General features: G+C 39.3%; 1 protein-coding gene across 1 annotated transcript; it reads right to left on the reverse strand.

Annotated features, from left to right (window-relative positions):
* Window positions 1–10,875: 10,875 nt before the first annotated feature.
* Window positions 10,876–12,672, reverse strand: LOC140890205 (uncharacterized). The gene is made up of 5 exons (XM_073297964.1): window positions 12,251–12,672; window positions 11,740–12,154; window positions 11,398–11,655; window positions 11,004–11,304; window positions 10,876–10,958 (listed from the first exon to the last, which is right to left on the reverse strand). The coding sequence occupies exons 1-5, from the start codon at window positions 12,670–12,672 to the stop codon at window positions 10,876–10,878; spliced, it is 1,479 nt and encodes a 492-aa protein (XP_073154065.1).
* Between the last annotated feature and the right edge of the window lie 13,334 nt (window positions 12,673–26,006).

Genomic DNA, 26,006 nt, shown 5'->3' on the forward strand with positions numbered 1-26,006 from the left:
CACCATCAGTAGATCCTCCCAATATCATATTAATGACTCCCCGAGCTGGCCCCTCTTCTAGACTTTTGTCTCCTTTCTTAAGAAAAGGCTCTCATTTTCCCCCCTCCCTTGAAAGGATATTGGATTTGGGAGGAACGAAAGCCTGGGAACCCTGGATCCAAGGTGGACCTCGGGGTTTTTTCCCGGCTGGTTTAGTGTCTTCCGAATAAAGTCTTTATTGTCTCTTCTTAAGCTTCCTACACTCGCTGGTATCATGAGTGAACTCCTGGTGATACATACAATATCTCCAGGCCTCTTTTTCTCGGGACAGATCCCGGGTCTCCAACACCTCCTCACACACATTCACCGCTTTTTCCCGAGCCACTCCCCGGGGTGCATATCAAGCCAACCGTCCCATAGGATCTTCTCTTACATCCCGATGTCCTCCTCCTGCTCCCCAATCCCAAAATTCCTCCTTCCTGGATATTTCCTTTTTTTGCCTTTGCACCTCCTCCATATTAATGTACTTCTCCGCCCGGGTCAACAAATCCTCGAAGGCCCGGGGAACCTTCTTTACTAATGACTTGAAGAACTCCCCCTCCCGGAGTCCTTGTGTAAATGCAGAAACCTTGGTCTCTTGAGAACAGGTGGTGTGAGTACCTTGGTTCTAATAATCTAATCAAGGATTAAACTATCAAGCATCCACAACAAGTCAAGGCTTAAAGCTAAGTAAAAAAAAATTAAAAGGGGCCTCACTCGAGCGGTAAGAAACTCCCGCTCGAGCTGGCAAAGTTCTGCCCGAAATCCTACAAGGCTCTCGCTCAAGCGGTAATAAAGTGCCGCTCGAGCGAGATAAGTTCTGTCTCAAAAATAAAAATCCCCTCGCTCGAGCGGTAAAAATCCTTCGCTCGGGCGAGACCAGTTCTGGACCAAAATCCAGAATGTTCTAACTCTTCATCATCCATCTCAAATACTCAAAATACAACATGCATTACAATCATAAATCTAGCATCGAACAATACATGAAGTCGTAAAGTTGTTCGAATATTCAAAAAGTAGAACACGCATTGGTTCTAGGTATTACAAAACAAATACAATACAAGTTCGACAATACAAATTCGACTTCTAAACCAAGTCCTCACTTCTATCATTCCCAACTCCATCTAGTATGCTGCCTTTGACTCGATCCTAACCCACCTGTTGCCAATCACACATACAAAGACAAGACAACAGCCGGATAAATCCGGTGAGAATAATATTCCCAGTAAAAGCAACAAAACAAGAAATATCAATTAATGTATCAAAACATGATATACCAACAACCAGACATGCAATTTCACGAAGTATATCAACAACATGAATAACAATAACTCCATTCAAAATGCAATAAAATGCAATGCATGTATTTGGGTTTCAAGATTATCTAATCAGATAATCAAAGGGAATTTCTTTCTTTGATTGGGATCCTGAGGCCAAGATATATCACCGCAATCTCACTGACTCTCCCGATCAAGGTGAATGCGGTATATCTCGCTTCCTCTAGACTTTGGAGCATCTATAGAGAGCTGATCGGGCTATTGGACTATTAATCAACGACCAATTCCACTCGAATATAATCCCCAAAACGTCTAATTCGATAAGTGAAAGAATCAACTGGCTCAATATGAATGCATAGGAAATCGTAATACATATAAGTAATTCAACTCAATGCATTTAATCAATCATATCGGGTAATCATGCATATATGTGATTTAGGGACACGAGAATCAATCCAAACTCGAGTATTCGTCCCTTTTCGATTTGATTTTGTCTATTACCTTTTCTTCGATTCGATTTAGCTGCAATTCGGACAAGCTACAAGAACAAGATTTCTAATCAGAAACCATTCAATCGTAACTCAATGATTAAGAACAACTCGTTACCAAACCTCGATCAACTCTTCGACGATTCGGATTCCACGAACTCTCAACTCAAAAATCTTCAACCAAATCTGTACGGAGATACAAAATAACTCAATAACAACCAATCAAATTCAAATCAAATCCCAAAAACTTAAACAACTCCCTAAATTCTGAATTCTCAAACCGGAGGCATAATGGCTATAATCTGATCAACCAAAAACCACATACATCAATATATCAATACAATCAAACTCCCAACAACAATAAATCAACAAGACCTGAAAGAGTGGGTGCCCGGTTAGCCAACTTGTGGCTAAGGGCTTTTGTGACTCTATGTATAAACAATCTTTGTTTAATATAATTTACATTCATTAATGGCATTTTCTTTGTCTTTCTTCATATTGTTATATTGTGATATACTATTGATGTTTTGATAAAGACCTTGAATATACTATAGTGTAAGTAAGATGAGATAGTGAATAAAGAGAGATCACTATTATGAAACACATCTTATAGTCACTATATATTCTAAACAGTTCCAAGTCAATTGAGCCGTCCGCTAATAAGGATAAGGATCGCTCGAGATTGAGACTAGCATTTGTGATGCCAAGTACCACGTTTCATTGGTAATGAACATGGAGATGTTCAAAGCATGCAAATGGATATTCATATGATGAATGATCGAACTGCCCTATTCGAACTTTCCAAGTGGTTATCACTTATCGAGTGGATAAAGTACGCGGTTTTGGTTGTACACCATTAGTCCTTACTACTTGAAACATCATTGAGACTCTATATGCTAGTACTGTACTTTGACTCGTTTACCGACTCTATTGGGGTCATCAGGTATCGGGATTGGGTATAATTACGACACATATAGGAGTCGATGCTTTGTTGTCAAGGATTCACCACATACTTGCGAGTGTGGATATCCTATGCGATCTGAGGAGATATTAGTGTGACGAATCTCTGGCCAGAGTACATGATGTGTTTTAGGTTACTCGGTTTTCCTAGTAACACATGCGATGTCACTATTTGATCTCTTAGATGTAATGCATAGTTATCGAATCTCGAACGACTCTCGATGCACCAATGGTTGTTGATTCGATCGGGATATATGGATGAAGGGACCATACTGTACGCTAACCAAAATCTACTGGTTCTTGCAGGCACTATCAGTGATACCTAAGGAATCATGGGGCGATGTTGCTAGACGCTCTTACCATGATTCGTTGGGCAATTCGGAAATTGTTGTTCCGAGTCACAAGGAGTTGTGAGCCCACGGCTAGCTATATCCCTGAACCATTGAGGGTCACACAAGTAATGAATTACTAAACCCCGTTGAGATAGTTAAATTTAAAGAGTTAAATTTAATGAAAGAGAAGTTGGACTTCTTAACTAAAAGGGAGTGGAATTTCCTAAAATGACATAATGATGAGCATTTTTGGAAATCACTGAATTCGGATTCAGAAAAATTATCTTGACTTTAAAAGGTGCAGAAATGGTTTCTGTGCACATTGGTTAAATTGGTTGATCGACGAAATACTAACACTTAAATTTTCTGTAAAAATCTCTCAAATCCAGTCGATAACAATCGCAAGTGCACGATTCAAGTTATAATAAAATGTACTGAGTATGAGTATCGTCCTCAGGGACTAACAATAGTAATTTGTCTCGTGATTTTCAACAACACAAAGTATTTCAAATTTGATTTTGGAATTATCTAACATTTAAAATTAATTGAAAACTCAACGTAAATAAAAGTGGATTTCACAACCAAACAATCAATTCTCAGACTGAAGAACACCTATTCAAAAAGATTTTGTTGGAATTTCGGTTCACCTTTCCCCTAATTGAACTGGACGATTGGAATTTAATTTATTCTTATAAATTTGACAAAAATTCCTATAACATTGACACTCTCTCTCGAGGTGATGTCAAACTAATCAAATCAGTGAAATAATTAAATCTCTTTAATTATTTATCATGACTGATTGCTTTGCGTTCTATGAATTCTACAACTTTCAACCTGATGGTCTATGGCTATCAACATGTACTAAATACCATATCTCTATGCATATTTTAAATCCATGGATTCTATCATTCGTCCTAATTAGGAATCTATCTCTTGATAACAATTCACAATTTACGAACCTATGTTAAGGGTAGCTAATCATCAACATAGAAAGAAAAACATGATAAAATCAATTATAAACATAAATCAAATCTCAATACGTCCGGTGATTCAATCACACTACAATGTTTCGGGGTTAGGATCCCCTCGATTCCAACAAAATAAAAACTTAGCTACTGGAATTCATTACAAAAATTCAATCTCAAAAGTGTTTAACATAAAAATTCAGAAGAGAAGAAAAGAAAAACTCCCAACGAAGAAGAGAAATCTTGAATTGCTCAGCCGCCGTCTGCCTCCTGATGTGCGTCCCTCTCCCCCCAAAAACTAGGGAAAGAATTTTATTTAAAGTCCCCAAGAATCCTTCCCGAAATAAACTCTCTAAAAATAAAAAATAAATAAAATTTCACGTCAGCGCATTGCGCCCGAGCGGTAGAAAATTACCATGCGGGCGCCTGAAAATGTGGCTACTACTGTTTCCCAAGTTCGTGGTTGCACCCGCGCGGTAGAAAATTTCCGCGTGGGTGCCATGCATTTCTGCCAGCTACTGTTTTACCATTGATGAGTGCGCCCGCGCGGTAGAAAATTGCCACGCGAGCGCACCCCCTCTTTTTCCAGAAATGTGCTTTTCTTCTTGCGCTATCCTCACCGCCTCAATTGTGCATCACCTTCTCACCAAGTATCAGCATTTCTTGGTGATTTCCTACAATAAAAATAAATAAACCAGAGGAGTGACTACAAAAAAACTTTAAAACAATAAACGAAACAAGAATGGTAAAAACAGACACAACGAAAAGAAACTAAAGCAAAACAAACACAAAACAAACAAAAATAACGCACAAAAACGACTCCTATCAACCTCCCCAAACTAACCTTTTGTTCGCCCTCGAACAAAATAGGTGACAACTTAAAAAAAAACAGACACAACAAAACGACAAAACAAGTAAGTAAAATCAATCTCATCAAGCCTCAGAATTTCTTCCAAAAGAAAAACAGTCCAATCATATCCACATATGCTGACCTAAAAAAAAAGTTTTAACTCGCAAACCTTGCAAACTTCAAAATCTCGCAAGTCCGTTTTTGAAATACTCTACTCCGAATTCAATTCACACATTCTAGGATCATAAGGACTTTTTCAGTTATAATAGGATCAAGACTTTGGGAGTATTCAACGATACACACTCTACTGACTGGTATAACTCAATGAAAAATAGTGTGTGTTTGTTTTAATCAAGAATCCATATTCATTAACCGTGTCTATCAATAGTTTATAAGCAAAATTCTTACAACCCCTCTCCACTAGTATATTGGGCAACTGTGACTCGGTCAATAGGTCTTATCTGGCTTATAATTTCAGGCTAGGTTAATGGCTCCAAACGAAGGAAAAAAATTCAAAGAGGGAGTAATCGATGATTTATTTTCTCAATTCCACTTATTTCTATTCACATTCATCATCTCTTTTCACTTCATTGATCTCCAGAAATTTTCTTCACTTGCCTTCTACCAACAACACTTTTTCTCTTTCACCACAATTTTTTTCTTTCTTGTTTTCAACTACCCTTTTGTTTTGAGTCAGCATTCACACTATTTCCTTTTTCACATTATGCAATTGGAGCACCTTTAGAAATAATCTACATTCAATTTACTCCCCACAAGGTAGGAATGAGTGTTTAAGCTATGGGTAGTAGTTGTAGGATATTAAATAATGTCGAATGGGGTTCACCACACGTTTTAACGTATGCCATTCATTTTTATTTTTTTATTTTTATAAAAGCTCGAATTAGGTACTAGGGATATAATAAATCAAGGGTGGCTTGAAAGGCACAAACGAAATTCAGAAAGAATTGCCTATATCACTCATAAATCACAGTATACCCGTATTACGCCTCAAGGGGTGTTCGAACTTGTTCTAGACACATTTCAATTCACAGTCAACTCAAACAGATCTCAATCAGTGCAGCACAAAAAATCATCACTGGTAAGTGATGATTACACCAAAACAACAATAAGATCATGCACCTTTCATGCTCATGTAAACGTGAAGGTTCAACTTGGCATCTTGGGTAATTCACGAAAGAAAAAAAAATTTTAAGCCCAAAGATCAAATAAATTGCCTCAATCATATCCAAGTTTGTATGTTTCGAATTCCAATTGAATTACACCTCACAAAGTGTTTTGAGACCTATTCATCGACTTGGTTATACTAGTTCAAGATGATTTGTCAAACAAAGAAGATAGTCATGGACTTAAGCAAAAACAGTAATATAATTTTTTCTTCATCATTGGCTTTTTTGATTTTCATTCACAACACTTGCAACCACAGTACAAACGACTCAAACGAACAAAAAATAATAACACAAAATGAAAACACAAAAGACAACACAACCTCCCCAAACTAAAGACGAGCATTGTCCCCAATGCTATTTAACACCACCACACCTAAAAAAAAACAAACAAAAGAAAAGTAAAAACAAAAAGCACTAAAAACTCCCCTGGTACTAATCAGACTCTTCCTCATCAAGATCTTCGGGCAGATCCCGAACCGGTGGAGCATATTGGAATTGGAACGGTGGAGGATATGGCGGTGGTACTGGATAAGCGGCAGGGTCCATCCCAGCATTTGCGAGCAGTCCTCGCATCATGGCGTTGGTGGATTCATTGTAGGCGGCATTGACCTCTTGGCATTTTTCCATGTGTTGCACCCAAGCCGAAATCTCGCTTAATGTGTCATTCATGGTGAGGCGAGCAGGGGGTGGCTTAAGCACACTCGTTGATGATTGACCGGGTCCAGAGCTGGCCTGGCTAGGAGGTTGAAACTCTCGGAGGCGGAATGAATGTTTTGCTTTAAATATTGTGTTATCCACTGCCTGCATTGGGTGCAACCATTCTTCATCGTCCCTGTATGGGACACCAGCTTGCACACACAGTAAAGAAACAATGGTCGGAAAAAAAATTGAAATGTTGGACGTGCGAATGGACGTGTACAACTCTCGGTTGATAATTCGTCCAACATTAAGCGGCCATTGCTTGTGCAGGGCATACAGCAGCACCGCCCTGCTCATTGTAAAATCATGGGTATGGGACACCGGCATCAACCTGTGAGTCAGAAAAGCATACCACAAGGCCGGTTCCAGCCGCAAATATTTTTCCTTAAAAGATATAAATTTGACCGAATCCTTCCACACATTACCATCATAGCACAGGACATTCGAGATTTCATTATAATCTGGGTTAGCCTTAAATGCCTGAAATTGGCTATCATCTACATCAGGAGTTTTCAATAATTCATTAATAGCAGCGGGACTAAAGGAAACCATCTTACCCCGCATGAAAGCTGTGCTATCGGTACGCTTGGCGGCATTGGCATAAAATTCACGGACCAGCGGGACTAATGCCGCGAGAGGTTGGCGGCAAAACTCGGCCCATCCTCGAGCCACGATGCCAAGGGAGGCGGTGCGTTTTTCAGAGAGATCGATTCCCCTCTCTGCAATTGGATTCCTTGCAGCCTTGGTCTCCTCATACCTCGCCTTGGCTTCTTCCGAAATAAATTTTTCCTCTATGATTTTGGATGGGTTGGCCCTAGAGGTAGCAAACTTCTGTTTCTTGGGTGCCATGTCAATAAAGATGAGAAACTTGGAGCTGAACCTGTGAAATTGAGAGAAGAAATATAGTAATAGAATGAGAGAGAGAGATGGCGGCGGGAGGAATTAGGGTTAGAAGGAAAAAGGGAAGGGGAATTAAAGAAAGAAAGAAGGGGATCGGGCAATTAAAATCTGAGTCTGCGCGATGCGCCCGCACGGTAGGAAAGTGCCGCGCGGGCGCACACCCTTTTTTTTAGAAAATTTAGACAGTGGGTTTGGGTGCGCGGGTGGCAGACAAATGCCGCGCGAGCGCACCCCCTCTTTAAAAATTTTTGCGGGATAGTGGCTTTGGGTGCGCGGGCGGCAGAAAACTGCCGCGCGAGTGCACCCCCTCGTTTTGAAAATTTTTCAGAGACAGTACTCAAACTCGAGAAATAAAAGGAATTAACTTAAAAAGTTCTAATACTTACTAAAATGAACAAAAATGCATATAAATAAAAGAAAAAAGTAGAATGTAGTTCTCAATTTAAAGTCGAGAGCTTGACTTTTCATCCTCCCCAAACTAGTCTTGGTCAGTCAATGTGGTGATGACTGACATGGAATCCACATCACCCCCCACATAGTGTTTTAAACTTTGAGCATTGACCATGAACGACTCGTTACGGGCATCTTTGATCTCTATGGCCCCCGATGGGTACACCCTTGTGATTTTATAGGGCCCAGACCATCTAGACTTCAGTTTTCCGGGAAATAGTCTTAACCGGGAGTTAAACAGCAACACAACATCTCCTTCCTTGAAGTCCCGCTGTCGAATGCGCCTGTCATGTATTCTCTTGGTTCGTTCCTTGTACGAAACCGCCATGTCATATGCACTGTCGCGGAATTCCTCCAGTTGATTAAGCTCTAGCAATCTTTTTTCACCTGCAGCAGCAAATTCGTAGTTTAGAGTCTTAATAGCCCAATATTCTCTATGCTCTAATTCAACAGGTAAATGACATGCCTTTCCAAACAACAATCTATAAGGGGAGGTGCCTATAGGTGTTTTAAATGCTGTCCTATAGGCCCATAAGGCATCATCAAGTCGAAGTACCCAATCCTTCCGATTAGTACTCACACTTTTCTCCAAAATCTGTTTGATCTCTCGATTTGATACTTCCATTTGGCCACTGGTCTGGGGATGATATGGGGTAGAGACTTTATGCATGACACCATATTTCTTTAAGAGTTTGTCAAAAAGTTAATTGCAAAAGTGGGTGCCACCATCACTAATTATTGCACGGAGTGTACAAACCGATTAAAAATGTTTTTCTTCAAAAATTTCAGTACAACCTGTGCATCATTTGTTGCAAAAGCTTCGGCCTCTACCCATTTTGAAACATAATCGACTGCGACCAAAATGTATTTTTTTTGTCAAAGAAAGTGGAAATGGTCCCATAAAGTCGATTCCCCAAACGTCAAATATCTCACACTCAATGATATTATGTAAAGGCATTTCATTTCGGTTAGAGATATTACCTGTCCGCTGACATCTATCACAAGCTAAAACAAATAAGCGCGCATCCTTAAAAAGGTTGGGCCAATAGAACCCACATTCAAGTATCTTTGCTGCAGTCTTGATTGGCCCAGCATGGCCACCTACCTCACGATCATGACAATGACTAAGGATGCTTTGCATTTCTCCTTCCGCCACACATCTCCGAATCATTGAGTCAGCACATATTTTAAACAAAAATGGTTCCTCCCAAAAGTAGTGCTTGACATCCGATAAAATTTTTTTCTTCTGATGGAAAGATAGATTATGTGGGAGTGTGCTTATGACCAGAAAATTAGCAAAATTTGCATACCATGGTGAACTCTCTATGGCGAAAAGTTTTTCATCAGGAAACCAATCATCTATGTCCTCTACTTCATTTTGTGCATCATCAGGAATGCATTCTAATCTAGACAGATGATCAGCTACTACGTTTTCAACACCTTTCTTATCCCTGATCTCTAAATCAAATTCTTGCAAAAGTAAGATCCACCTAATCAGTCTAGGTTTTGCATCTTTCTTTGCCAACAAGTGCTTAATAGCAGAGTGATATGTGTAAACTGTGATTTTTGAAAGTACAAGGTACGAATGAAATTTGTCCAGTGCAAATACTACAGCTAACAACTCCTTTTCAGTGGTGGCATAATTTAGCTGAGCTTCATTAAGAGTCTTACTAGAGTAGTAAATAGTTCGGAATACCTTGTCTATTCGTTGGCCGAGTACCGCACCAACAACAGAGTCACTGGCATCGCACATTACCTCAAATGGAAGATCCCAGTTTGGCGATGTCAGTACTGGCGCAGTCACCAGTCTTTCTCTCAACACCTCAAAGGCCTGCAAACAATTTGAATCAAAATCAAAAAGGGCATCTTTCATTAGCAAAGAAGACAGAGGTTTGGCAATTTTTGAAAAATTCTTAATAAATCGCCGATAAAAACCAGCATGCCCTAAGAAACTTCTAACTCCCTTGACTGTCGTGGGTGGCGGCAAATTTTGAATAACGTGCACCTTGGCCCGGTCCACCTCGATCCCCTGTTCAGAAATTCGGTGACCCAAAACTATACCTTCTGTCACCATGAAATGACACTTCTCCCAGTTCAGCACCAAATTTGTCTCCTCGCATCTTATTAAAACAGAATTCAAGTTATGCAGACATGCATCAAAAGATTGACCGAAAATAGAGAAATCATCCATGAAAATTTCTAAAAAATTTTTGACCATATCATGAAAAATGGCAGTCATGCATCCCTGAAAAGTAGCAGGAGCATTACACAATCCGATACATCTATAGGCAAACGTACCATATGGGCAAGTGAAAGTCGTTTTATCCTGGTCTTCAGGTGCAATCGCTATTTGATTGTATCCTGAGTACCCATCTAAAAAACAGTAAAACTCATACCCAGCCAATCTCTCTAGCATTTGATCAATGAACGAGAGAGGAAAATGATCCTTACGGGTCACGTCATTTAATTTTCTTATAGTCTATGCACACACGCCAACCTGTAACTGTCCTAGTAGGTATTAATTCATTATTCTCATTCTTTATGACAGTTATCCCCCCTTTCTTTGGTACACACTGCACTGGACTCACCCATGGACTGTCAAAAATAGGATAAATGATACCTGCGTCCAACAGTTTGATCGTCTCAGCTTTTACAACTTCCTGCATCTTCGGGTTTAGTCTCCTCTGTGGTTGGACTAATGGGTTGATGCTCTCTTCCATTAAGATCTTGTGCATACATATGAACGGATTTATTCCTTGATATCTGCCACTTTCCAAGAAAATACACTCTTGTGATTCTTGAGCACATCCATTAGTCTGGCCTCCATCTCACCTGTCAAAGAAAAAAAAATTATGACAGGAAAATTATCATTCTCACCTAAAAATACATATTTGAGATGGGTATGCAATGGTTTCAATTCCAAAGTGGGTGGTTCCTCAATGCTTGGTTTCTGAAGGACTAAATCCTTTCGATTGCCAAGATCTTCAAGTCTAAGCTTTCCACCTCTTCTCCATGACTGGTTGTCATTCAAATATGCAGTCATCCCTTCAATTTCATCACTGAAATCGTCCACATGCTCAGATATAAGTGCAGTTTCTAATGGTTCCTGAAAAGTATCCTGCACATAATCAAATAACAGTGAATCCACTACATCGAGTTGAAAATATTCTTCATTATTCTGAGAAAATTTTAAAGCATTAAAAACATCAAACGAAATTTTCTCTTCTCCCACTCTCAAAAGCAACTCTCCCTTCTAGACATCTATTAGTGCCTTTCCAGTTGCCAGGAAAGGTCTACCCAAAATTAGTGGCATGTCCAAATCCTCTTCCATATCTAAAACTACGAAGTCCACGGGGAAGATGAATTTGTCCAGTTTTACAAGTACGTCCTCGATTATACCCCGTGGATATTTGATGGACCTGTCCGCCAGTTGTAACGACATTCTGGTGGACTTTGGTTCTCCCAAGCTCAATTTCCTAAACACAGAGTAAGACATTAGATTTATACTCGCACCCAAATCACACAAAGCCTTATGAAATTGAACATCATTAATTACACAAGGTATAGAGAAACTCCCTGGATCCTTTTGCTTTAGTGGGATTTTATTCTGCACCAGTGCCGAGCAGTTTTCCGTCAGACTTATCATCGCATGCTCCTCCAATTTCCTCTTGTTAGAGAGGATCTCCTTCAAGAATTTCGCATAACTTGGCATTTGCATCAGTGCATCAGCGAAGGGTATATTGATATTCAATTTCTTAAAAACTTCTAAGAATTTACCAAACTGAGAGTCTAGCTTGGCCTTCTTAAGAGCTGCAGGAAAAGGTGGTGGCACAACAATTTTTGATTGTGAAGTGGGTGGGGGTGTTAAGATAGACGACTTGCCTGAAGTTTTTTCTGATGTAACTGTTTTTGGCTCTTTCTCGCTTTTTGGTTCAGGCTCGACCGTCTTTCCACTCCTTAATTCAATTGCTTTCACCTGTTCCTTCGGATTCTTCTCAATGTCACTTGGCAAAGTACCTTGATCTCTGCTGGAAATTTATTTGGCCAATTGCCCTATTTGATTCTCCAGATTCTTTATCGATGCATCTTGATTCTGCATGCAGGTTTCAGTAGATGATATAAACTTCTGCATCATCTGCTCCAAGCTTGATTTTTCCTCTTGAGGCTGCCTGCTGTAGTTTTGATTCCCATATGCTTTATTATTCTGTCCACCCCACGAGAAATTTGGATGCTGTCTCCACCCTGGATTGTATGAATTCGAAAATGGGTCATTCCTTGGGCGATTTTGATTTCCCATGTGACTTGTCATAACTCCCTCCGGTTGAGAAAATGTTTGACAGTCTTTCGTGAAATGCTCTGCACCACATTTTTCACACCACACTTCTTGTACTCGCATCACAGAGTTTCCCACGCTTAGTTCCTTAATCCTTTTGTTCATGACTTCAAGTTGAGCAGCCACTGATGTGAATGCATCAATTTGATGAATTCCAGTAGATTTCCGGGCTGCACCCCTTTCAGATTGAGGATGATAGCTACTAGATGCCATTTCCTTTCTAATTCAAAGCCATCCTCTGACGATTTTCGCAGAAGATTTCCACCTGCAGCTGCATCTAACATGGTACGATTTGAGTGAGAAAGACCATAATAAAAAGTTTGTACCACAAGACCCTCTGGTAATTGGTGGTGTGGACATCTCCGCAGTAGATACTTGTAGCGCTCCAATGCTTCGTAAAACGTTTCCTGTTCTCCTTGGGAAAAAGTTGTGATATCAGCTCTCAGCTTCATTGACTTAGATGGTGGAAATTATTTGGTGAGGAAAGACTTCGCCAAATCATACCAAGTTGTGATGGAACCTGCAGGTAAATTTGTTAGTCATGCTTTCGCCTTATCTCGCAATGAAAAAGGGAATAAACGCAACCGAATAGCGTCATCAGAAACTCCCTGTATTTTGAATGTATCACAAATTTCCAGAAAATTTTTGATGTGTACATATGGTTCATCAATGACACTCCCACCAAATTGAAGTGTGTTCTGAATCATTTGAAGAATGGCCGGCTTTATCTCAAAGTGATTAGCTGCTATAGTTGGCCGGATGATGCTTGGTCTAGCACCTTCAATGTTTGGCAAGGCAAGATCCATCATGGATCTGTAAACTGGTTGTTCCTGTTCATGTTCTTCTTCCATTTCTTGTTGTTGTTGTTTCCTTCTTCTCATATGAAAAGTTCTCTCGATTTCTGAATCAAAAGGCAATAGTTCCTCAGGTGAGTGTTGCATGTACTGCAAGAGAATCCTGCAATACACAGATGGAAATGAGTGATTAAAATTGTAATAGAGAAAAATCAAATAAAACAAATTAAAATCTATTTAGTCCCCGGCAACGGCGCCAAAAACTTGATTGACGAAATACTAACACTTAAATTTTCTGTAAAAATCTCTCAAATCCAGTCGATAACAATCGCAAGTGCACGATTCAAGTTATAATAAAATGTACTGAGTACGAGTATCGTCCTCAGGGACTAACAATAGTAATTTGTCTCGTGATTTTCAACTACACAAAGTATCTCAAATTTGATTTTGGAATTATCTAACATTTAAAATTAATTAAAAACTCAACGTAAATAAAAGTGGATTTCACAACCAAACAATCAATTCTCAGACTGAAGAACACCAATTCAAAAAGATTTTGTTGGAATTTTGGTTCACCTTTCCCCTAATTGAACTGGACGATTGGAATTTAATTTATTCTTATAAATTTGACAGAAATTCCTGTAACATTGACACTCTCTCTCAAGGTGATGTCAAACTAATCAAATCAGTGAAATAATTAAATCTCTTTAATTATTTATCATGACTGATTGCTTTGCGTTCTATGAATTCTACAACTTTCAACCTGGTGGTCTATGGCTATCAACATGTACTAAATACCATATCTCTATGCATATTTTAAATCCATGGATTCTATCATTCGTCCTAATTAGGAACCTATCTCTCGATAACAATTCACAATTTACGAACCTATGTTAAGGGTAGCTAATCATCAACATAGAAAGAAAAACATGATAAAATCAATTATAAACATAAATCAAATCTCAATACGTCCAGTGATTCAATCACACTACAGTATTTCGGGGTTAGGATCCCCTCGATTCCAATAAAATAAAAACTTAGCTACTGGAATTCATTACAAAAATTCAATCTCAAAAGTGTTTAACATAAAAATTCAGAAGAGAAGAAAAGAAAAACTCCCAACGGAGAAGAGAAATCTTGAATTGCTCAGCCGTCGTCTGCCTCCTGATGTGCGTCCCTCTCCCCCCAAAAACTAGGGAAAGAATTGTATTTAAAGTCCCCAAGAATCCTTCCCGAAATAAACTCTCTAAAAATAAAAAATAAATAAAATTTCACGTCAGCGCATTGCGCCCGAGCGGTAGAAAATTACCGCGCGGGCGCCTGAAAATGTGGCTACTACTGTTTCCCAAGTTCGTGGTTGCGCCCGCGCGGTAGAAAATTGTCGCGCGGGCGCCATGCCTTTCCGCCAGCTACTGTTTTACCATTGATGAGTGCGCCCACGCGGTAGAAAATTGCCGCGCGAGCGCACCCCCTATTTTTCCAGAAATGTGCTTTTCTTCTTGCGCTATCCTCACCGCCTCAATTGTGCATCACCTTCTCACCAAGTATCAGCATTTCTTGGTGATTTTCTGCAATAAAAATAAATAAACCAGAGGAGTGACTACAAAAAAACTTTAAAACAATAAACGAAACAAGAATGGTAAAAACAGACGCAACGAAAACGAAACTAAAGCAAAACAAACACAAAACAAAAAAAATAATGCACAAAAACGACTCGTATCATTGGTTTATCAATCGAAGTCATGATGAATTTTATATTAATTTCTATAATAACGGGCTTGGCTTGTTGGGCTTAAGTTATGGATTGTGGGCCCTAAGGAGTTAGAGTCATAATATAATCATAACTTAATCTAGTCTAGAAATTATCTATAAATGTATGAGTAGTGTTCGAAAATCATAAGCATTCCATCTTGCAATTTTCGAAAATCACTCATAATATTCAAGGGGAATTTTCGAATTCCTCTGTCCCTTTTGAGAAAATTCGGTCTGTGATTTTTGTGAAAAATTATATTCTGAATTAACAGATCAAATCTGTTTATTCTCTTCGATGAACATCTGATTGATTTCTAGTGCAATCAATCAGAGGGTTTCTATTTTCTGTTCGTGGACCTTATTCCGGAGATTGATCGTGAAGCCATCGGTTCCCGGGATAAACAAGAAGAGCAGATTAAATTCAGTTGGTGTCCATAATCAAGCCGTTGCTTGAATAGGTAAAAATTTAATTGTGATTTTATTTTTACTTGCATAATTTAATCGTAAAGTTTTGATACCCATGATATGGAATCGTTCCATATCTAAAATAAAATTTTTTAAACTTTCGCTGCACCGGGTATCAATTCTTAATTGATCTGAACATGCGTTTTCCAACAGTGGTATCAGAGCCAGGTTGCTCAGATCAAACGATTAAATTAATCGATTGTACAAAATATTTGGCCTCGGTTTTTTGAAAACAAATCCAATTTTAAAAATTAAAATTTTGACGGAACAGGGGCATCGGGGCAGCGATCGTCGCTGCCCGGGGCAGCGATTTGATTGCTACCCAAAGGCAGCGCACGGCGCTACCCAAGGGCAGCGATTGAATCGCTGCCCACGGGCAGCGACGAAGCTGCCCGCCTCCACGTGGGCAGCCCTGTCCCTCGTGGAGTAGGGGGCTGCCCGGGAATGTCCCGGGCAGTCCGGGAAAAAATAAAATTGATTTTTTAATTAAAATTTTAATATTTTGGAATTTTAGTTTTTGGTCCGATCGAAAATTGTTTTTGATTGGTTCACGAGGCATCGGATCAAATTGTTTGAGTCCGAAATTTTTAAAATTGTTTTTTGGATAAATTTGAATTTTTGGAAAATTTGTAAATCTTATCCGTTAAATTATATTTTATAAAATTAATTATTTTGGTACAATTGATGATAAGATATGATCTTATGAATATATTAGATAAAATATGATTTTATTTTTTAATTATGATGTCATTGCATGTTATCCAATGTTTTAATTATTGAATTAATTATTGGATAAAAGGATGATCAATTGCCATGACCAATGTTTTAGATGTATGTTAGGTAATTTATATTTGGTTTTATTGTTGTTGGATTTTATTAATGGGCTTGGTTTATAGCCCAAATTTGAATTGTCATTTGTAATAAAAAGTGGGCTTGGTTTATGACTCGTTCCCACCCCTTAAATATGTATCCCCTACTTGTCATCAAAATTTATTGTAAATTTGTTAGACTTAGTGGGAGATAAAGATTTGAAGACAATGGTGGGCCCAGCAGATGATAAAGACCGAAGAAATGTAAATGGAAGCTCAATATAATAGGATTGCATTGCGTACTTGCATATCACCTAGGATTGGACTTAGACTCATGATTGGCAACCACGGGTCGATTAGATAATGGGATCGATCATCCTTAAATAATATATGATATTATTGATGTATGCATGTTTAGACTAAATTGTATGAATCCCGCAAGCATACATAAATTGCATGATGAGATAGATTTTCAAAAAATTAAAAATCCCTTATTTTAAATATGATTTAAAATTGATATCAAAATAAACAAAAGGGAATTTAAATATTGTTTAAATATTCCTACCTTCCATCAACGATCAATGTATGAGATGCTACCTGCGGGCACGGTCCGGCTCATATTATTGGGGGGATCCGTTCATCGAAAAGCTGTACATTAGATCGAAACATATTGTAAGTTGGGTGAAACTCCCATGGGATTGGCTCATATTATTGGGGATCCACATGGCGACCGTCCATCATAACTTAATATTGATGGGTCATCTTGACATGTCACATTAAACGGCGTCATATTATTGGGCCCTTATTGGACATGAGGTAAAAATATGGGGGTTGCTTTGGAAGCAATTGGGCTCTACCTTTTAAAAATTATGGTTGGCTGATATTATTCGGGACTATAGTTTGTCAATTGGACTCCATGTTTCCACTAAAAAAACAAGTTTCCCGTTTTCACTAGAGGGTAGTGAAATCGTTAAAATAGTGGGAGTGAAATTCATAAAATTAAATTTCGCCATATTTTATTTCTTAGTAAATTAATTAAACAATCACTGATTATTGTCTGTTTCTTTTCAGTATTTCATTACAATGAATTCGCGAAATCCACTATACTCAATTCTCGAACAAAACAAATTGACTGGCGCAAACTATACGGAATTGTTCCGTAAATTAAAGATTTTTCTAAACTCGGAGAAAATTTTCTACGTGTTAGAAAAGAATCCTCCAAAGGAAGCACCGGCTAATATAAGTCCGGAAGAATTGGCAAAACTTGATCAATGGTGGGACCATGATGTCAAGGCTAAGTGCTATATGCAAGCTTCAATGTCTGATGAACTCCAGAGGCGATTTGAGGATGCCGTGAATGCTTCTGACATATACATGCACCTCAAGGAACTTTTTGGAGCTCAGTCAAGATCGGAGAGGTATGCCACCGTCAAAGAGCTCATGACATACCGCATGCGAGATGGGACTTCAGTCCGTGAGCATGGGGTACACATGATTGGGCTCATTGAAAAATTGGTAACACTCGATTTGACTTTGGAGCATGAACTAAATGCAGACTTGTTGCTTATTTCCCTTTCTTCGTCGTTTGACGGATTTGTGGTGAACTTCAATATGAACAAGATAGAGGCCACCCTTGAAGAGATGGTCAATATGCTTGTGTCTTATGAGGCCACATTAAATAAGGATAAACCGGTACTCTTGGTTGGCTCCTCTTCTTACTCCAAGAAGGGGCCAAGTGGAAAGGGTAAGAAACGTTCTGCCCCACCCAAAAAAATTGTACCACAAAAGAAGGCCAAGAGAAAAGCTTCAAACGTGAACATATCTGGATATGTTTTCCATCACTGCAAGAAACCCGGTCATTGGAAACGTAACTGCAAGGAATACCTCGAGCAGTTGCGAACTGCAAAGGGTATGTTTTACATTGAAATAAATGTTTCACTTAATACTATTTCTTGGGTATTGGATACCTGATGTGGATCTCACATTTGCAATGATTTGCAGGTGATGACAAGAAGTCGTAAGCTTAGGATGTGTGAGACCCAGCTGAGGCTTGGAAATGGTTCCAGAGTTGAAGCCAAAGCAGTGGGAGACGTTTATTTAGTTTTGCAGAACAATTTTAAGTTATTTTTTAGAGATGTTTTATTTTTGCCAGATTTAGTTAAAAACATTATTTCTGTTTCTATGCTTGATAGAGATGGTTTTTCTTGTAATTTTGTGAATGAGATTTGCAATATTTACAAGAATGAATGTTTGATTGGAAATGGACAACTTGAAAATGATCTATATAACTTAAAATTAAAAGATGTTCCAATTAATTATGTTGATAAACCGGTAACAACAAATAAAAGGAAAAATGATAGTCAAAACCCGGCAAACCTTTGGCATGCTAGGCTAGGTCATATTTCCTCAAGGAGGATGAACAAGCTAGTGGGAGAGGGCATGTTTGATATGTCTGATATTAACTCTCTACCTACTTGTGAGTCCTGCCTAAAAGAAAAAATGACTAAATCTCCTTTCAAAGGAAAGCCTGAGCGTAGTCAAAATCTGTTGGATTTGATCCATACAGATGTTTGCGGACCATTTAGTATCGGTACTAAATTTGGTCACACCTACTTCATTACCTTTACTGATGATTATTCTAGGTATGGGTATTTATATTTAATGAAATATAAGTCTGAATCATTTGAAAAGTTCAAAGAATTCAAGGCTGAAGTAGAAAACAAACAAGGTAGAAGTATTAAAGCACTTCGATCGGATCGAGGTGGAGAATACTTAAGTACCGAGTTTTTGAACTGTTTAAAAGAGAATGGGATTCTCTCTCAGTGGACTCCTCCTATGACACCTCAGCTGAATGGTGTCTCGGAGCGTTGCAATCGAACTTTGTTGGACATGGTTCGATCTATGATGAGCTTTACTGAGCTCCCACCTTTGTTTTGGGGCTATGTACTTGAAACAGCGGTATTGTTGTTGAACAATGTCCACACTAAAGCAGTAGATAAAACTCCATACGAGTTATGGAATGGCAAAGCTCCTAAGTATTCGTACTTAAGGATTTGGGGATGTCCTGCTTACGTGAAGCAGACAGTGGGAGATAAGTTGGATAGTCGATCCACCTTATGTTATTTTGTAGGATATCGGAAGAATTCAATTGGATATTATTTCTATCATCCTTATGAGACAAAAGTGTTTGTTTCGAGGAATGCCACCTTCATGGAGAAGGAGTTCTTATTAGATAAGAAAGACAAGATGATGGAACTCGAAGAAATTTGAGAAGAACCCGAGATACAAAATAACGACCACACATCTCAAGAACCTTCAACGGACATGCCTATATCTAGGAGATCCGAGAGGACTTCTAGACCTCCTATTCGATATGGTCTTCTTTTTGAAGGGGATCAAAGTGAACCCGACATTGGATGTGATCCAAGATGTTGGAGAACGCGTCGATCAGATCAATTATGATTAATACCCGGTGCAGTGGAAGTTTAAAATTTTGTATGGAACGATTCCATAATGGGTATCAACCTTACGATTAAATTGTGTGTGTAAAAATTAAATAACAATTATAAAATTTTTACCTTTAATCTCGAATCGAGATTTTGGACACCAACAGATTTCTCTGCTCTTGTTGTATATCCCTGGAACTGATGGACGAACTGTTCTTCAATCAGGTCCACGAACAGAGATTTAATCCCTCTGATAGGTTGCACTAGAAAATCTATCAGAAGTTTTCTACGAAGAGATTAACGAATTTGATCCGTTAAACCAGACTGTAATTCAAAATCACAGGCTGGATTTTTCTCGAGTAGAGGGAGAGGGGGGGGCGGCCACCTTTAAAAAAATAGACTAGGGTTTTCGAAAAATCCTTGTGACCTGTTGTGTGTAATTTCTGTACTGCAATAACTTATTTATAATGTAGGCCACTAACAGCTTAGGGCCCATTAGTCATAAGTTCAAGCCCGACAAGCAAAGCCCGCATGTTCAGAAATTAATATAAAATTCATCGTGACTCCGATTGATAAACCGATTTCACCAATGTGCACAGAAACCATTTCTGCACCTTTTAAAGTCAAGATAAATTTTTCTGAATCCGAATTCAGTGATTTCCAAAAATGGCCATCCCTATGTCATTTTAGGAAATCTTACTCCTCTACTCTTAAATAAGAAGTCCAACTTCTTCGTTCATTAAATTTAACTCTTTAAATTTAACTATCTCAACGGGGATTAAAAATCCATTACACTGTGTGACCCTCAATGGTTCAGGGATACAGCTAGCTGTGGGCTCACAACTCCTTGTGACTCGGAACAACAATTTCCGACTTGCCCATCGAATCATGGTATGAGCGCCTAGCAACATCGCCCCATGATTCCCTAGGTATCACTGATAGTGCCTACAAGAACCAGTAGATTTTGGTTAGCGTACAGTACGGTCCCTTCATCCATATATCCCGATCGAATCAACAACCATTGGTATATCGAGAGTCGCTCGAGATTTGATAACTATGCAATACATCTTGAAGATCAAATAGTGACATCGCATGTGCTACTAAGAAACCATTTCTTAAATCACATCATGTACTCTGGCCAGAGATTCGTCACACTAATATCTCCTCAGATCGCATAGGATATCCACACTCGCAAGTATGTGGTGAATCCTTGACAACAAAGCATCGACTCCTATATGTGTTGTAACTGTACCCAATCCCGACACCTGATGACCCCAATAGAGTCGGTAAACGAGTCAAAGCACAGTACTAGCATATAGAGTCTCAATGATGTCTCAAGTAGTAAGGACTAATGGTGTACAACCAAAACCGCGGACTATATCCACTCGATAAGTGATAACCACTTGGAAAGTCCGGATAGGGTAGTTCGATCATTCATCATATGAATATCCATTTGCATGCTTCGAACATCTCTATGTTCCTTACCAATGAAACGTGGTACTCTGCATCGCAAATGCTAGTCTCAAACTCGAGCGATCCTTATCCTTATTATCGGACGGCTCAATCGACTAGGAACAGTTTAGAATATACAGTGACTATAAGATGTGTTTCATGATAGACATCTCCATGTTCTACCACATCTTACATACACTATAGTATATTCAAGGTCTTTATCAAAACAACAATAGTATATCACAATATCACAATATGAAGAAAGACAAAGTCATTGCCATTAATAAAAGTGTAAATAATATTAAACAAAAGATTGTTTATACAAAGAGTCATCAAAGCCCTTAGCCACAAGTTGGCTCACCGGGCACCCACTCTTTCAATCTCCCACTTGCCCTATAGCCAACTAGTCATACTACGTAGACCCATTGCTTCGCGATGTTTGTCAAATAATGGTCCTGGCAAGGGCTTAGTAAGTGGATCAGCGATATTGTCTGCAGAGGCCACTCTTTCGACAGTGATGTCTCCTCTTTCCACGATCTCCCGGATGATGTGGTATTTCCTCAGTACGTTTGATGAGACCTTGGTTCCTTTGCCTGAGCAACGGCACCCGTGTTGTCACAGTACACCGGGACTGGACCAACAACTTCAGGAATGACGCCCAACTCTTGGACGAAATTCCTCATCCAAACGGCCTCTTTAGCAGCAGCTGATGCCACAATGTATTCTGCCTCAGTGGTGGAATCCGCTGTGGTGTCCTGCTTGGAACTCTTCCAAGAGACAGCACTGCCATTGAGCATGAACACAAATCCAGAGGTTGACTTCGAGCCATCCACGTCACTTTGGAAGCTAGAGTCGGTATAGCCTTCCAATTTCAGTTCTCTTCCTCCATATACCATGAACATATTCTTAGTCCTTCGTAAGTACTTAAGAATGTCCTTCACGGCTTTCCAATGCATTTGACAGGGATTAGCTTGATATCTGCTCGTGACACTCAGAGCAAATGCTACATCCGGTCTGGTAGATATCATCCCATACATGATACTACCTATGGCTGACGCATATGGTACATGTGTCATTTTCTCTATCTCTTCATCAGTCTTGGGACACATAGACTTGGATAGAGAAACTCCATGACACATGGGTAGATGTCCTCTCTTGGACCCATCCATTGAAAACCGTTTCAATATGGTGTCGATGTAGGTTGACTGAGTGAGTCCTATCATTCTCTTAGATCTATCTCTATAGATCTGTATCCCTAGAATATAGGATGCCTCACCCAAATCCTTTATCGAGAATCTACCTGATAACCATATCTTTGTTGACTGCAACATCCCTACATCATTCCCAATGAGTAGGATGTCATCAACATAAAGTACTAAGAATGTCACAGCATCCTTAACTACTTTCTTGTACACGCATGGTTCCTCCGGATTCTTGATGAAACCAAAATCTTTTATTGTTTCATCAAATTTCTGGTTCCAACTTCTTGATGCTTGTTTTAGACCATAAATTGATCTCTGAAGCTTGCATACCTTATGCTCGCTTCCCATGGATGTGAACCCCTCGGGCTGCTTCATATAGATTTCTTCCTTAATGTCTCCATTAAGAAAAGCAGTCTTCACATCCATTTGCCATATCTCATAGTCATACCATGCAGCTATGGCAATAAGGATTCTTATGGACTTGAACATTGCAACTGGTGAAAAGGTTTCATCATAGTCAACTCCTTGTCTTTGAGTATAACCTTTTGCCACCAATCGCGCCTTGTAGGTCAATACCTTACCATCAGGCCCAAGCTTTCTCTTGTAGATCCATTTACACCCTATTGGAACAATTTCATCGGGAGGATCTACTAGAGACCAAACTTGGTTTGTATGCATCGAATCTATTTCCGACTGCATAGCTTCAAGCCATAAATTTGAATCCGCATCAGAAATTGCTTCCTTGAAGTTTCTTGGATCACATCCAACATCGGGTTCATCTTGATCCCCTTCAAGAAGAAGACCATATCGAATAGGAGGTCTAGAAGTCCTCTCGGATCTTCTAGGTATAGGCGTGTCCAGCAATGGTTCCTGAGGTGTAGGATCGTTATTTTGTATTTCGGGTTCTTCTCGAATTTCTTCGAGTTCCATCATCTCGCCTTTCTTATCCAATAAGAACTCCTTCTCCAAGAAGGTGGCATTCCTTGAAACAAACACCTTTGTTTCAGTAGGATAATAGAAATAATATCCGATTGAATTCTTCGGATACCCTACAAAATAACATAAGCTGGATCGACTATCCAACTTATCTCCCACTGTCCGCTTCACGTAAGCAGGACATCCCCAAATCCTCAAGTACGAATACTTAGGAGCTTTGCCATTCCATAACTCGTATGGTGTTTTGTCCACTGCTTTAGTGTGGACGTTGTTCAACAACAATACCGCCGTTTCAAGCGCATAGCCCCAAAACGAAGGTGGAAGCTCAGTGAAGCTCATCATGGACCGAACCATGTCCAACAAAGTTCGATTACGACGCTCCGATACACCATTAAGCTGTGGTGTCATAGGAGGAGTCCACTGAGAGAGAATCCCATTCTCTTTTAGATAGTCCAAAAACTCGGTACTCAAGTATTCTCCACCTCGATCCGATCGAAGTGCTTTAATACTTTTACCTAGCTTGTTTTCTACTTCAGCCTTGAATTCTTTGAACTTTTCAAATGCTTCAGACTTATATTTCATTAAATATAAATACCCATACCTTGAATAATCATCAGTAAAGATAATGAAGTAGGTGTGGCCATATTGAGTCCCAACTCTAAATGGACCACAAACATCTGTATGGATCAAATCCAACAGATTTTGACTACGTTCAGGTTTCCCCTTAAAAGGAGATTTAGTCATTTTTCCTTTTAGGCAGGATTCACAAGTAGGTAGAGAGTTAATATCAGACATATCAAACATGCCCTCTCCCACTAGCTTGTTCATCCTCCTTGAGGAAATATGACCTAGCCTAGAGTGCCATAGGTTTGCCGGGTTTTGGCTATCGATTTTCCTTTTGTTTGTTGTTGCCGGTTTATCAACATAATTTATTGGAACGTCTTTTATTTTTAAGTTGTATAGATCGTTTTCAAGTTGTCCATTTCCAATTAAACATTCATTCTTGTAAATATTGCAAATCCCATTCACAAAATTGCAAGAATAACCATCTCTATCAAGCATAGAAACAGAAATAATGTTTTTAATCAAATCCGAAACAAATAAAACATCTCTTAAAAGTAACTTAAAACCATTCTGCAAAATTAAATAAACATCTCCCACGGATTTTGCTTCAACTCTGGAACCATTTCCGAGCCTCAGCTGGGTCTCACCCATCCTAAGCCTGCGACTTCTTGTCATCACCTGCAAATCATTGCAAATGTGAGATCCACATCCGGTATCCAATACCCAAGAAGTAGTATTAAGTGAAACATTTATTTCAATATAGAACATACCCTTCGCAGTTCGCAACTGCTCTAGATATTCCTTGCAGTTACGCTTCCAATGTCCGGGCTTCTTGCAGTAATGGCAAACATCCTTGGATTTTTCCATGTTTGAAGCCTTTGTCTTGTACTTCTTCTCGGGTTCGATTTTCTTGGGTGGGGCAGAACGTTTCTTACCCTTTGTACTTGGCCCCTTCTTAGCAGAAGAAGAGGAGTCCACCAAGAAAGCCGGTTTATCCTTCTTTAATGTGGATTCATATGTCACAAGCATATTGACCATCTCTTCAAGGGAGGCCTCTATCTTGTTCATATTGAAATTTACCACAAATCCGTCAAACGAAGAAGGAAGAGACAGAAGTAGTAAGTCCACGTTGAGTTCATGCTCCAACACCAAATCAAGGGTTACCAACTTCTGTATGAGCCAAATCACTCGTACCCCATGATCACGGACCGAAGTCCCTTCACGCATGCGACACGTCATTAGCTCCTTTACAGTAGCGAACCTTTCAGCCCTCGATTGAGCCCCAAAAAGTTCCTTGAGTTGAACGTGAATGTCAGCAGCATTCACGGTGTCCTCAAATCGCCTCTGGAGTTCATCAGACATCGAGGCTTGCATATAGCATTTGGTCTTGATATCATGGTCCCACCATGTATCAAGCTTGGCTAACTCCTCCGGACTTACGTCAGCTGGTGCTTCCTTCGGAGGAGATTTTTCTAACACGTAGAGCATCTTCTCCGAAGTCAAGACAATCTTCAACTTACGGAACCATTCCGTATAGTTTGCGCCAGTCAACTTATTTTGTTCGAGGATCGAGAAAAGTGGATTACGCGAATTCATCGTATGAAATACTGAAAAGAAACAGACAAATATCAGTGATTGTTTAAGCAATTTACTAAGACATAAAATAGGCGAAATTTATTTTATGAATCTCACTCCCACTATTTTAACGATTTCACTACCCTCTAGTGAAAACGGGAAACTGTTTTCCTTAGTGAGAACATGGAGTCCAATTGACAAACTTATAGTCCCGAATAATATCAGCCAACCATAATTTTCAAAAGGTAGAGCCCAATTGCTTCCAAAGCAACCTCCACGTTTTTACCTCATGTCCAATAAAGGCCCAATAATATGACGCCGATTATTGTGACATGTCAAGATGACCCATCAATATTAAGTTGTGATGGACGGTCGCCATGTGGATCCCCCAATAATATGAGCCGATCCCATGGGAGTTCCACCCAACTTACAACATGTGTCGATCCAATGTACAGCTTTTCGACGAACGGGCCCCCCCAATAATATGAGCCGGACCGTATCCGCGGGTAGCATCTCATACATTGATCGTTGATGGAAGGTAGGAACATTTAA

This window comes from Henckelia pumila, chromosome 3 (genome assembly GCF_033568475.1).
Source record: "Henckelia pumila isolate YLH828 chromosome 3, ASM3356847v2, whole genome shotgun sequence".
Taxonomy (NCBI): Eukaryota; Viridiplantae; Streptophyta; class Magnoliopsida; order Lamiales; family Gesneriaceae; genus Henckelia; species Henckelia pumila.

Coding starts and splice junctions, on each gene's coding strand:
- LOC140890205 (XM_073297964.1), bottom strand. CDS start 12,672: ATGGCATCTAGTAGCTATCATCCTCAATCTGAAAGGGGTGCAGCCCGG. Junction 12,155..12,250: donor TTGGAGCAGATGATGCAGAA/GTTTATATCATC, acceptor ATAAATTTCCAG/CAGAGATCAAGGTACTTTGC. Junction 11,656..11,739: donor CGGAAAACTGCTCGGCACTG/GTGCAGAATAAA, acceptor CAATTTCATAAG/GCTTTGTGTGATTTGGGTGC.